The sequence below is a fragment of the Tachypleus tridentatus genome, chromosome 4, assembly GCF_004210375.1.
Source record: "Tachypleus tridentatus isolate NWPU-2018 chromosome 4, ASM421037v1, whole genome shotgun sequence".
Taxonomy (NCBI): Eukaryota; Metazoa; Arthropoda; class Merostomata; order Xiphosura; family Limulidae; genus Tachypleus; species Tachypleus tridentatus.
In genome coordinates, this window is record NC_134828.1 from 48223154 (window position 1) to 48236699 (window position 13546).

General features: G+C 32.0%; 1 protein-coding gene across 5 annotated transcripts in view; it reads left to right on the forward strand.

Annotated features, from left to right (window-relative positions):
• Positions 1-1553: 1553 nt before the first annotated feature.
• LOC143249079 (dynein intermediate chain 2, ciliary-like) overlaps positions 1554-13546 on the forward strand; it is a 100069-nt gene continuing 88076 nt past the window's right edge. For 3 of the 5 annotated variants that reach the window (XR_013027507.1, XM_076498287.1, XM_076498289.1), the window contains exons 1-4: positions 1554-1830; positions 9879-9950; positions 10647-10697; positions 11630-11677. Coding sequence is in view for 4 of the 5 variants with exons in the window: in XM_076498287.1 (XP_076354402.1) it covers positions 1789-1830; positions 9879-9950; positions 10647-10697; positions 11630-11677 (213 nt within the window). In the remaining variant the exon portion in view is untranslated. The remainder of the gene's footprint in view (positions 1831-9878; positions 9951-10646; positions 10698-11629; positions 11678-13546) is intronic. The other 2 variants (XM_076498288.1, XM_076498290.1) reach the window with 1 other exon arrangement.

Genomic DNA, 13546 nt, shown 5'->3' on the forward strand with positions numbered 1-13546 from the left:
ACACGCTTGGCCATTCCGGGCCACATCTGAATAGAACTAACGCAATCTAACTCTATTTATATATTCTGTTTACAAAACTGCCAAATTAATTATGCAGAAAGTTCGCTCACATAAGAGTTTCGAGAACTTACCATTATTATTTTCTAGTTATAGAAGGGTAAATTGAGTTCCCAGCTCTTTCAAATGTAAAAACATCAATGGCCTCCTTCATGACTAGAAACAAAGCTCAGTATACGTTATTTTATTTAACTAATTTTGTCTTATTAAAAATAAATTAATTCTATCCTTATCAAATTAAAAATGTTGTATAATTATTTTTTATTCTGTACTAATATGCAGCCAATTAACCCAGTTAGAAATAAGATATTGCACTGTGTTACATGTAACAAAACGAGATTTAAATTTGAAAAAATAAAGCAATTATGTAAGAAAAGTTAAACTCTCAAAAAGAAAAAAATAAACCCAAAAAAGAAGAAAGAAGATTGTTTGTTTTTTGAATTCTGTGCAAAGCTACTCAAGGGCTATCTGCGCTAGCCGTCCCTAATTTAGCAGTGTAAGACTAGAGGGAAGGGAAGTTGTCATCACCACCACCGCCAACTCTTGAGTTACTTTTTTACCAACGAATAGTGGGATTGAGAGTAACATTATAACGCCCCTAGGCTGAAAGGGCGAGCTAAATCAGCGTAGATAACCCTCGTGTAGTTTACGTGAAATTCAAAACAAACAAAGTTAAACTTCAATTTGTTGGGAATTTAAAAAAAAAAATAATGTAAACATTTGGAGGACCGTGTTCTATCTAGAGCTTCTTACCTTAGAAATAAAATTAAATTTTTAAAAAATTTGCGCAAAAAGGCTAGTCGGATGATCAGCAGATCGCCCCATGCTATGAGAAAACATACATATTCTAGTAGGAGGCAAATGTTGTCAGACAGGTTTAGATTTCAGAATTTATTTTCATTCGAAAAATGAAGAGTTAGAAGAAATATGATCGAGGTATTTCAGATTATGGCAGTTGAAAGTGTTGATGGATCACTTTTTTATTATTTAATTGTGAGAATGGTAAAACTATGGGACATTTTGGCAAAGTAGGAGTCATTTTCTGTTAAGACAGCTTTAATTTCTTAACAAGGTGGTTGACCTTTGAAACAGGCTGCCTTAAAATGTGCTATACGGAGTGAATTTTAGGAAGTTTAAATGAGAGCTTAATAAATATTTGAATGATAATGGCTGGTTTTATACTTTTGTAGTATTTAGTTTAATTTAGTAGATAGGCTCGCATAAATAGACCAAAAGATCCCTTGCTATCCTTTGAATTTAAGGTTATATTTTGTTCTAAATGCTTATTATTGGCACTAGCAATTTTCATTAATGAAACAATTCGTAATTTGGATTATTCTGAAATTATTTTATATTTTAAATTACTTTTTATTTTTTATCAAAAATATTTGTAATTATTTAATTTAAAATGATGTAGTTAAATCTCTTGTTCCTGATTGTGAGTTTAAAACATTAAAATGTTATTTTTATACAGTACGATTTCTTTAAGAGGGCGATAAAGGTGCTCAGTTGTCATAGTAGCAGAGGAAGCAAAGTCATTATATTACTTTTAACTTTTTAATATCAATGTAGACAAAACGACTTAAACCTCTCCGCATATTGATCTAGCTTAGTAGAAGCTAATTCCAACTTCGAACCTAGAAAAAATTTTGAAATTATGCCAGTCAAAGTTAAATCTAAAAAACAAGTAAGGTAACGAATAATAATGATCCTGCTAGGCCTGTTAGTATTATGGTGTTAATAATACAATATGCAGTGAAGCTTGTAATTTATGTAAGAGTACATTACAATTTATATTGTAAATAATTATTATTTATTACATTACAATTTATATTGTAAATAATAAATATTATTTCAATTAAAATTTTAGTGAGAATGATGTAACTTTCAGTTATCAGTGATGTCGAGAAACCCACTTGTTGAGAAATTTATATGCAAAAAACACACAATTCAAAACAGAAATCCACCGAAAAATCACCCATACTGGACTATACATTTCTTGGGACTCAGCACATGAAACAAAACAAAAACTCAACATACTAAGAAACCAAATAAACACAGCCATAAAACTATGCTCACCAGATAAAATTAACGATGAATTAGACAAAATAAAACAATACTTCATCAACGTCAATAAGTTTCCTCCACAAACCGTAGAAAACATTATACGCACACACCTAGACAAAAAGCAAAATCAACCACCAACTAAAGTAAATACAGCTCACGGATCAAAAAACCACGAAACCATATACTGCTGTATACCATATATTCCTGACATCAGCAAACAAATAACCAACATTTGGCAAAAATTAGTAACAAAATATGACATTCCAGTTAATACCAAATTTATTCAAAAACCAGGCACAAAACTGAGGTCTATACTATGTAAAAACTACACTGACAAACACCACACCAACATTATTTATAAAATACAATGTGATAATTGCCACGACTTCTACATTGGAGAAACAAGTAGAAAAATGGAAACCAGATTCAAAGAATATAAAAAGTCACCTTCACACGTTTTTGAACACTGCAAGTCAAATAAACACAACATAACCATAGAAAACACTCAAATACTAAATAAAGAAACAAACATAAACAAACGCAAAATTAAAGAAGCCTTACTTATACAACAACTTAAACCCAAAATAAACCAATATAAAGGAACGCCTTTATACCTATATTAATATAATAAAATAAATAAAATTATATATTCAAACATCTAATACCGCCCTCTACATTTCGACACACAGTTACACAACCCCTTTCAAACGTGGTCAGCTTCCGGTCAGTTACCTCTTTCTTTGGGAATCTGACGATGACCGAAGAAGGTCGAAACGTTGTTCGCTCTTCTATGTAAAATATTTTCTCAATCCAAATGAGCCGTTTTTGCATATAAATAACTTTCAGTTAGTATTATTATACTTGATTAATACCATAATTACCAGTATTACTACTACTAACATCGTTTTTCATACATCATGATTAGTAAACATTAATTTAAACATTAGGTTCAGTACATTTTAATATGCAAATGTTGCATAATTAATAATAATAAAGAACACTGTGACTAATGGGAAACGTGAAACATAGAGATTAGCTTTTTTTGACTTAGAGATTAAATAAATGGTCTGTTACTTTTTGTTTGCTTTTGTTGTTTATCAAATAAAAAATATAGAAAAAGAAATGCCAAAAATATGGATACAAATTAAACCAATTGTCTCTTAGTATGATTGTGGTTTAGCAACATAACAAAAAACTACTAAACACAGCAAGACGTTGAGTCAAACTTGCAAAATTAGGAAATATAAACTAAAATTAAAAGAACAGATTCTTCCTTGTAAGTTGTGTATTCAGTTTTGTAACAAGAATGTACACTTTACTAGGGAGAATAATACTGACCATTAGTCTAGAAAAATAAAAGGTTTAACAAATAACACATACAGTATGTGACAGAATCTACATCATAGAAACACAAACACCATACTCAAGAAATTATGGTAATGTATAATCATTTACAAGTGGAAAAAAATTAAAATGTTGAGAAAGTTTAGAAAATTTTAAATAAATAGTGATAGTACAGCTAAAATAAAGTTGATATTGGAGATATAAAACACAATAAGTTAAATAAAAAAGAAGTAGTGGATTCAAGAATCAATTTAATTGTTAATATTCTAATAGTTGGAGTATTAGGAACAAATTAGATGAGTATAATGCCCAAGTAAAAATTAAAAACTGATATAATGGGAGTTACTGAAACTTGATTAGTTTTATAAAACACTGATGAAATGAATTATTTTGAAATTCCAGTTCATAAATAATTTAACAGCAGCAGATGTTTTTAAAAGAAATGATGGTTTGGCTTTCTTTATTGAAGTGACAAGTGAGATTTCTCAGGGCTCAGTCTTAGGACTTTTGCTCTTTCTGATTTACATCAGTGGTCAATGATATAGATGAAGGAATTGTCAATAAATAACTTAAGTTTGCTGATGATTTTAAGGTTTTGGTTGTTATTGAATGTGAGGATGCTGCTGCTTTAAAAAAGTTTCATATCATTTAGTGAATTGGACATATAAATGGCTGATGGATTGTAAGTGTAATTAATGCAAGATAATATGTGTTGGTTATCATAACTTGAATTATAAGTATAATTTGGACGATAATAATCATAAAAGTGTCATGAAGGTAGGGGATTTTGGTGTAATGGTTGATCAGTCTTGTTTTTGTTATTAACTGTTCAGGCAGATAACGTCAATGATAAATTAAACCACAAGATCAGACTTGTTATAAGAAGGATACAAATGTCATAATCATGGAAGACTTTCAGTTTTTAGCACATTGATTCAGCCCCTTCTTAAGAAAACTATTAGTGTATAAAATGCTATTTTATAAAACATAAGATATTTAGGTAGTATTTTACATGAAAATAACAATATAAAAAGATGTGTAGCTCTGGTTTTTAATAAGATAAACATTTATAAAATCATATATTTTACAATGGTTTTAATAATGGCAAATTATATAGATTTTTCTCATTGCTTCAAGGAGATTTTGAGGCACATTTGCTTTTTACTGATAGTTTGGGTGTATTGTGATTATTTTTGTGGCAAGTCAGTATGTCTTTAATTTGTTGTGATTAAAAACGTTTGCAATTGTTCATATATTTATGTTGCTGATATTAACCTGAATCTTGAGTTTTCTATATTGAATAACATTAAATGACATACTAGTCTGAGTTGTTCAATGTATATACCTATCCATAATATTAATTGTTGTAGTTGAGATTATTAGATAAAATGACTTTTTCAGTGGATTGAATGGAAAGTATACTGTAAGCATGAAGACTTTGTGATAAGTATTTTTTTCACTTTTGTGAGTATTGTATGGTAATAGTCTTTTGCTAGGGAAGACAAATTACTATCACTGGTATCATTACCATCTTTTTATGTAAAAACCTTATTTTATTAACCTTATTACAACTTCCTGACCTTCTTAATTCTTATCTAATGGTATGATGCAATACTGGGATATTTATGGTATTGTTGAATATTTTATTAAAAGTACTCAGCATGTTGCCTTTCACAGTTTCTTTTCTCTCCTTATATCAGAAGCTATGTTGATGACTCATTCAACAAAACAGTTTCAGTATCTCTTGGAACTGTTTGCTATCTTTCAAGCTTTGATTCACTTCCTTCCATGTCATCTGAAAGAGTCAGTTTTGATCAGTCCATTCTGCTAATTCAAAGGTTGTCTCATACATCACTTGGCAAGGGGGCATACAGTTAATTATTTTTTTCACACATTTGACATCCTGTTTTGGGACAATAGCCATCACATTCAGTTGTTGGTGTAGTTATATACTAGGTGTCCTAAATCTGATTGTGTGTCATTTATTAAAGATTTTCCCCACAGTGTGGTCCCTAAATCCACATCTAACACTATGTAGCACAAAATTTATTACTGGATAGTATGTGTTATTTCTTAATTGCTTATGTTGTAAAAGTACAGAAAATGGTCATTATTCCCTTCAAGCTTTGCTCTTGTGACCTGGATAATGAAATATAGAAATTAACCTATTTTCTATGTAAAAACAGGCAAATTTGCACACTTTCATTTACATAATCCTGAATAAAACAACATATAAATCAAGATTTACATGTATTTATACTAAAGTTATGCACAAATGTTTATAAGTGAGTAATTTTTTGAGATTTGCAACTGTAATATAAATCAGTTTCATATATCAGTCCCCAAATATAGCCTCCCACCATGTTTTCATTATATGCTCCTTGGTAGGGGCATTCAAAGTCCAGTATATCTTGGTGGAAGCACTCACTTTGCTCCTCTGAGTATGCTTCCACATTCTCCTTGAATTTATCAAGATGAGTGTCAAGGATGTGTCTTTTCAGGGACATCCTGCAGCCCATTTTGCTGTAGTTCTTCACTCGAGCCTTAACCAGTTCCACATAATATTTGGCCTTGTGATTGCCCAAGAAGTTCCGAACCACTGCGACAAAGCAGCCCCAATCTTTTTTTTCCCTTCCTACTGAGTTTCTTAGGGAATTCTGTGCAGTCCAGGATCTTCTTTATTTGTGGTCCAATGAAGACACCAGCTTTTTGACCTTTGCCTCAGACAGCTTAGGGAAGAAGTCTCAAAGGTACGTGAAGGCTGCAGACTCCTTATCAAGAGCTGTGACAAATTGTTTCATTAGACCCAGTTTTATGTGCAGTGGTGAAAACAACACCTTCTGGAGGTTCATTAGTGGCTCACACTCTACATTGTGCCTCCCCCCAGAGAACTCGGTCCATTGTGGCCAGTGCTTCCTGTAATAGTGTGCTGCAGTGTCACTGCTGTCCCAAAGACAAAGATAACAGGGAAACTTGGTAAAGCCTCCTTGGAGACCCATCAGGAATGCCACCATTTTGAAGTCTGAGATAACTTTCCAGCCATACTCATCATATTTCAAGGCTTCTAGCAAGGTCTTGATGTTGTTGTATTCTTCTTTTAAGTGCATTGAATGAGCCAGGAGAAGGGACAGATACTTATTCCCGTTATGGAGCAGCACATCTTTCAGGCTTCTGGATGAGGTATCAGTGAAGAAGCGCCACTTGTTTGGGTTATATGTAATTCCATTTGCCTCACACAGACTGGATACATTGTGGTAGAGACCATCTTGATGAGTGTAGAATCTTGAAAAATTTGGTGATGTTTCCTCTTACTTGTGACATGCACACTTTCATCTAACAAATCCCACTCCTTGATTCCCAACAGGCATGCTGAAATATGCCTTGTAGGCTTCATACATTTTAGCAGATGTTGTCATGGAGTACTTTTTCACTCTTGTTTTGATAAATTGGCCACATACATAGCAGAATGTGTCTGGAGAATGCTTGCAGCTTTTTTGATGCCATCTCTGATTAAATCAGATAGATCTCTGTGTTCACTTTGGCAGCTAGAACTAAACTGAAGTGGTGAGTGGTGAGCCTCTGTATATATATTACCATGGAAAGTTCTAGAAAATTCTTGTAATTTTTACGTTCTAGGAAGTTCTTGAAAATTCTTGTAAGTTCAGGAAAATTCTCTGTCAGCTACTCAGCACTGAATCTACCTGGAATGTTTTGGAAAATGGGTAAATTTGAAAATTTCATTACCCAGGTCACAAAAGCAAAGTTTGAAGAGAAAAATAGATCTTTTCCATTTGCTTTAGGCATAAGCAATTGGGAAATAGCACTTTCTGCCCAGGAATAAGAAAAAGTATAAATTTTGTTACAAAGTGTAATTGATCAGCTGGCTATGTTCCCAGTGGGGTACCCTGGAACAGGATGCATATACCACCCACCTGAATTTCTAACTTCTCAGAATTTGGGCTTTAATTTAACATCACTTGGCTGTAGCTGTCAACATCCCCAGTCAAGATTGGACGTCATTACCTCTATGCCTTTCTACCCCTTTATCTTTCTTATGTTCTCTCTGTCATATAAACCACTTGGAGTCCTATCTTCTTAGTGGCACCAATTTGTATGGCATAGCCATGGATCCCATTTCTTCATCCACTGCTACTGACACCTCATCTTCCTCTTCCCTTCTCATCCACCCTACCCAAACAACCTTAATTGGGTGCACTAATCCTTTTCTTTCAGTGCTCCATCTTCATGTGTGGCTTTAGTCTGGTCCATCACAAGACAGGTTGGACTTTCCCCATGGGTTGCCCTTCTGATTTGCCATTCCATTTGCCCTTCCTTCAAATCACTTTACCATTGTAAGTGGCATGTCTCCATCCCAACCAAACTCTTCCACACCTGAATTTTGTCCTCACCTGACTTTTTGACAAGGGGTTTTCAGTAATTATGATTGCTGATTATCATGTGGCCTTGTCAGCCAGTTTCCATTCCACAAGAATTTACCATGTCCATCTCTGGTTCTCACCCTATTATTTTGTTTCTTCTGCCTTTGCTGTTCCTGCATCCTACCTACCTCTTTGATTGAAACTTGTATCATTTTCTATATCCTCATCCTTCCTCTCTTCAAACTCATGTCATCCTGTTCCTTATATCATTTCTCCTTAAAGATTTTTCCTTCTATATTGGTATGTTGACATCATAATTTAGATTTTATTTTTTGCTCTCAGTATCTCTCTCATATTTTATATCATAGAATTTGTGCCATCTTCTACCAGGATCAGTTCTCCCTGTCCAAAATATTGGCTGTATGGGGTGATTTTGCTTTCACTTCCTTTTTTACCTCTGTCATCATTCCAGTCTATATCACCTCTTATGTTCTGTCTGGGATCTCTTGTGTTGTATAGCTTACACTGCTAAATTCTGTGGTCCACATTTCTGTTTGTTCATTTACTGGAAACTTTTCCTTTCCCTTAATATTTTTCATATTACTCTTATGGGTTGGATTTACAGGGTGATTTATTTGCTTTATTTTCCTTGTCTCTTTATGATTGTTGTTTATTCTAAATCCCCTCACATCAAATCTGTCACCTTATCATACCCTTGTCTGCCTTATTCCATTAGAGCATATAGTTTGTGCTGGCTTATGGCCCTATTCTCATACATTTATTTCACATTATTCTCATCATCTGACTATTTATTGCTGCTCTTTGGAACAGCAATCATTATCCCTTCTAGTTCTTGTGTTTGAGATGAAAGGTACAGGACCCTCTACCACAGACCAGATATTCCTATCACAATGCTGTTGATATTGGTTGAGGTTAAACTTTGCCATGTAGTCCACTGTACCTCAGCCAATCTACACTCAGGACTCATCCTATGTTTTTGTGCTATTGTTACACATCATTTTTACAGAGAGAGTATACCTGACTGAAAAGTGGTATGGTCTTCTATGGGTATGTTTTACCTTCTTTTTATTCACACACATTATGAGCTTCCTTGGGCACTTTTTTAAGGGGGTTCATCTAGGTAATGTATGTTTTGTTTTTTTAATTTTGCAGAAAGCTACTCGAGGGCTATCTGTGCTAGCCGTTCCTAATTTAGCAGTGTATGACTAGAGGGAAGGCAGCTACTCATCACCATACACTGCCAATTCTTGGGCTAATCTTTTACCAATGAATAGTGGGATTGACCATCACATAATAATGCCCCCATGGCTGAAAGGGCGAGCATGTTTTGGTGCGACCTGGATTCGAACTTGCGACCCTCAGATAACAAGTCGAATGCCTTAACCCACCTGGCCATGCCGGGTCCATCTAGGTAATGGTACACAGGTCATCCCATTGGGTCAGTGTGGGATTCTAGTTATTCTGTAAAAGGAAGTAACACATTATATTGGATATTAAAATTTTCATCCACTAAAAAAGTATTTCTAGTAGATTCCTACCTCCCTTCCTCTCCACATCTTAACACCACATTTTCAATTGAGAAGTGATTTTGGGCTAAACTGCATAGAGAGAGTCAGTGTGCTGGAAGTTGTGTTGCATGCTTATTTACATGCTGTCACACAGCTGCCTTACATGTAAAGATAGTTGAAAGTATCAAGGCTACTGGTGAATGAAAACTTGCACATATAAAGGGCAATACAAGTCAGGAAAAAGCTATTCTATGAGGAGAGGTAGGACTCTATTACAAATACATTTTCAGTGTAGGAAAATGTTAAAATTCATTTTCTAATGATTTTCAGTTTTTCAAAATAATTTAATAATAAATTATTGATAATCTTTGTGTTAATATTGAAATACTCCTGACCATTATGTTTTATTGTAATACTCTTACTTTATGAGATAGACATAGTTATTTGAAGATTATAATTTCAGCTAATATTTAAACTATTTTAATTCCCACTGTTTTTAAAGAGAGTATTAAGGCCAAGCCAAACCAGAGAATCAACAAAACATAGTGGTCCTCCTAAGACATCAACAGTTAAGGTATGCATTTTGATTGACATTATATTTGAAGTTTTTCAGTATTAGATATATTATGGATTTGATCATTAAAGGATTACTTAACAAAACCATATTTTTGAATAAATAGAATAACCTTATATCTTTTACACATGAATGTATTCATGCAGAATATTTCAATGAAAGTTTGTACATTTATGGTGTTTTAATCAGTGGGCATTTGTAGATGCCTGGAATTGCTGTTGTTTGAAAATTTTTTGAATGAGATAATAATTTCACTTGTGTATAAAAGAAACATAGAATTATATGCATGAATGTTTCTGTATACATGCTGTCTGTTTTCTGTTTCAGTTGTTCCTTAAACAGAAACATCCAGTGAACCTGAACATGTCTTTCCTCCACAACTTTATTTTGGCTGTGGTTGTCATGTGATGTCTGATTTTGATATTCAAAATTATTTTAATATAATGTTCTTAACCCTCTTCTATTAAGTACATGACTGCTGTTATGTTCTTTTGAAATCTGTTTCACCACCTTAAGAAACTAAAACTCCATTTTAAAAAATATTTTATTTTCTTATGGCTGATTATTTTGGTATTTGCTTTATGTAAGTGTTTAACTTTTTTTGTAGAAATAATGCCTCAGTATTATAACACACCTAAATTTTATTTTGCACTGACTAAGTTATGAATCCTTTTTTTACATTGTGTAATTAAAAAGGGTGAAGATGATGAATCTTACTTTCCAGAGTGGAATGAAGAATGGACAGATGTAAGTTTTTAATTTGAAAGGGAATAATAAACATAGATTTAGATATATACTTTGGTACTCTGTATCATTTTATATAGAAAGAGCTTGATAGATTGAAATATTGGATTTATAAATCAGAATTTTGTAATCTAGTAAACTGATCCAAAAATTTATCTTTAAACTTTTGTAACCATTTTTTGTTTATAGGATTTAATAGGTATATAATCTAACACCATTGCTTTGAAAATGTGTCTTCATTTAGAACTGTTAGATTATAACCCAATACTGATTATTTCAATAATGGGACAGTGCTAAATCATGACAAGTAATTTAAGTATATCAAGTTTTATTTGTCATATTCATTTGGTAACATGTTTGTGACTATTGCTATAGGTGTTATTCGTTTTGGTTTATATAAGTACCATCTTCATGATAGCAGTATATTAAGTTTTTGTGTGTGAAATTTGTGTTTTGGTAATTTTAATATCTCCACATAAGTTCTTATATTAAATTGGTATAAGAGGTAAATGAAATGAATTGTTTACAAAGATCTGCTTGTCTTGTTCCATGAAAAGCTAATAATTAATAATAAATTTAATACTCGATATTCTATCCAAGAAATTCATGAAGATGTAATAGGTAAATCTGACTTGTAGTAAGTATGAACAATTTTGATAAATAAGTTTAAAACTAATCATAGCTAGTTAGCATATCTTATCTTTAATCATGTTTTAAAATAGATATATTTTAGAATCTTTTGCTTCATGAGTAGCTTTTTGAGGCCTAATGTTCATGGTAAAAAGTAATGTCAGTAAGAATACTTTTTAAAATGTTAGGTAAGTTAGAAAGCATTATTTTAACTTTATCCCATTGATAATTTGATAGTAAGATAAAAAATGTGATATGTGACATTCTTTTGATGTGAATAAAATTATCATATTCATTGTTAACAGAACAAGACCATTTTGAAACCAGTTGGTCAGGTTCCATTATCTGAAGAAGTAAGTTTGTTTTCTTATGCAAGAAGTTTATGTAAATTTAGTTTCTAGAAGTTGCTGAAATACTACCTAACATAAATGTCATGCTAATTTTACATCTGTAAATAAAATTCATGATGATGAGAAGTCGACTTGAAGATGACCTAAGAAGGTTAAAACGTTGTTCTGTACTTTATTTTACTTAAAGTTTTAATATCTGTACCAGCCATCTTGAGAATATAAATAAAAGGACAGAAAAATATCCTTAATATCTATATATTATGCTGTAGCATCAGTATCTTTAAAGAAATTTGTAAAGCAAAGTGAATGGAAATTGCAAGATATTATTTAAAATTATCTATTTTAATTGTTGAATTGTTTATAAAATGTGAACTATTACTTTTTGTGTAAGAAAGCAAAGAATGCTAGATTAAATATGTATGTATTCTTAAAAATAAACTACCTGCCTATATTGCCAGGAATCCAAGTAACCATGTAAAATAAAGCCAATAAGAAAGTACTAGTGGCTCTTTAAATATATTTTAATTAAAAAAGAGAACTCTGCTACTGCATAATTGTATGCAATTATGACCACGATTTAGTCATTTATTTTTTAGGTATACTTCTATTTTAAAATTATTAAATGATTTATATGGATTGTTTAGATTATTTTAGCTTTCATCAGTAAAACTGTAGATAATAAAGGCCTTTATTTGTTTTAAGAAAAACACAAGTGCAAGCATATTTTATCTCGTATACGTTTTTGTAAAGTTATGCAAATTTTCATATGAAATAAAGTTTCAAATTCCAAAAGACTACTTTCACCTGGGTAAGAATAATTACTGTATGGAAGATATTATTATTACAAGTTAAAGTTTGTATATGCCTGTTTTTAAACTTGTGAGGCTTAATCTGTCTTTAGAGTTGAAAGTTTTGCTCCTACAGCTATAACCATAGTTCTGTGATATGTAGATATCATTACTAAACCTCTTCCTAACTAAATGTATGAATATTTTACATATAAAACGTTATTTATAATTCTAATACTTTCCTCGTTTTTAGTTTTAAGTTCTAAACAAATAAAAATATGTACCCAACTTTAAATTCCCTAATCTTGACCTCAGAGTTTGTCTTCCTATGTTCACAGGTGCATAGTTACATCATTTCTATCCTGATGCCTGGATTTCTTGCTTATAAACCTTTTAAATGAGGATCTGACTGTCTAACAAGTTTCAGGATATGCAAAACAAGAGAAAGTTCTAAACTCTAGTTTCATCTTCTCTGCTAATGAGTAATGAGACTTGCATGTTGATATAGAGCTTTACCTTTTAGCAGAGTATTGAATGGAAAGTAATCTTAACTGATGCTATTTTTCTCAGATTTCAGCCTGCTTTCCATTTGGTGTAGATATTTGTGCTCATTTGTTATAAGGTAATCATATTAAACGTATTTACCAGCAACAAGTATTAACACCATAACAAATAAGTAATATCTGTTAAAAAAATACAAAGTAATTATGACCACCATTTAGTCATTTATTTTTTAGGTATACTTCTACTTTAAAATTATTAAATGATTTATACGAATTGTTTAGATTATTTTAGCTTTTATCAGTAAAACTGTAGATAATAAAGGCCTTTATTTGTTTTGATAAAAACACAAGTGCAAGCATATTTTATCTCATGCTTCTCTGTTCTGGGCTTGCCTTTGCTTTGTTGTGGATGTTTTGTACATTTTACCATATTTGTCTTTTTCAGATCCTTTGTTTCCACCATTACATGGACTATTAGCTACTTCTAGCATTCTCACAGGCCACCTCTGCCTTTCATTCTCAGCATAATATATAGATATTAAGGATATTTTTCTATCCTTTTATTTATATTCTCAAGATGG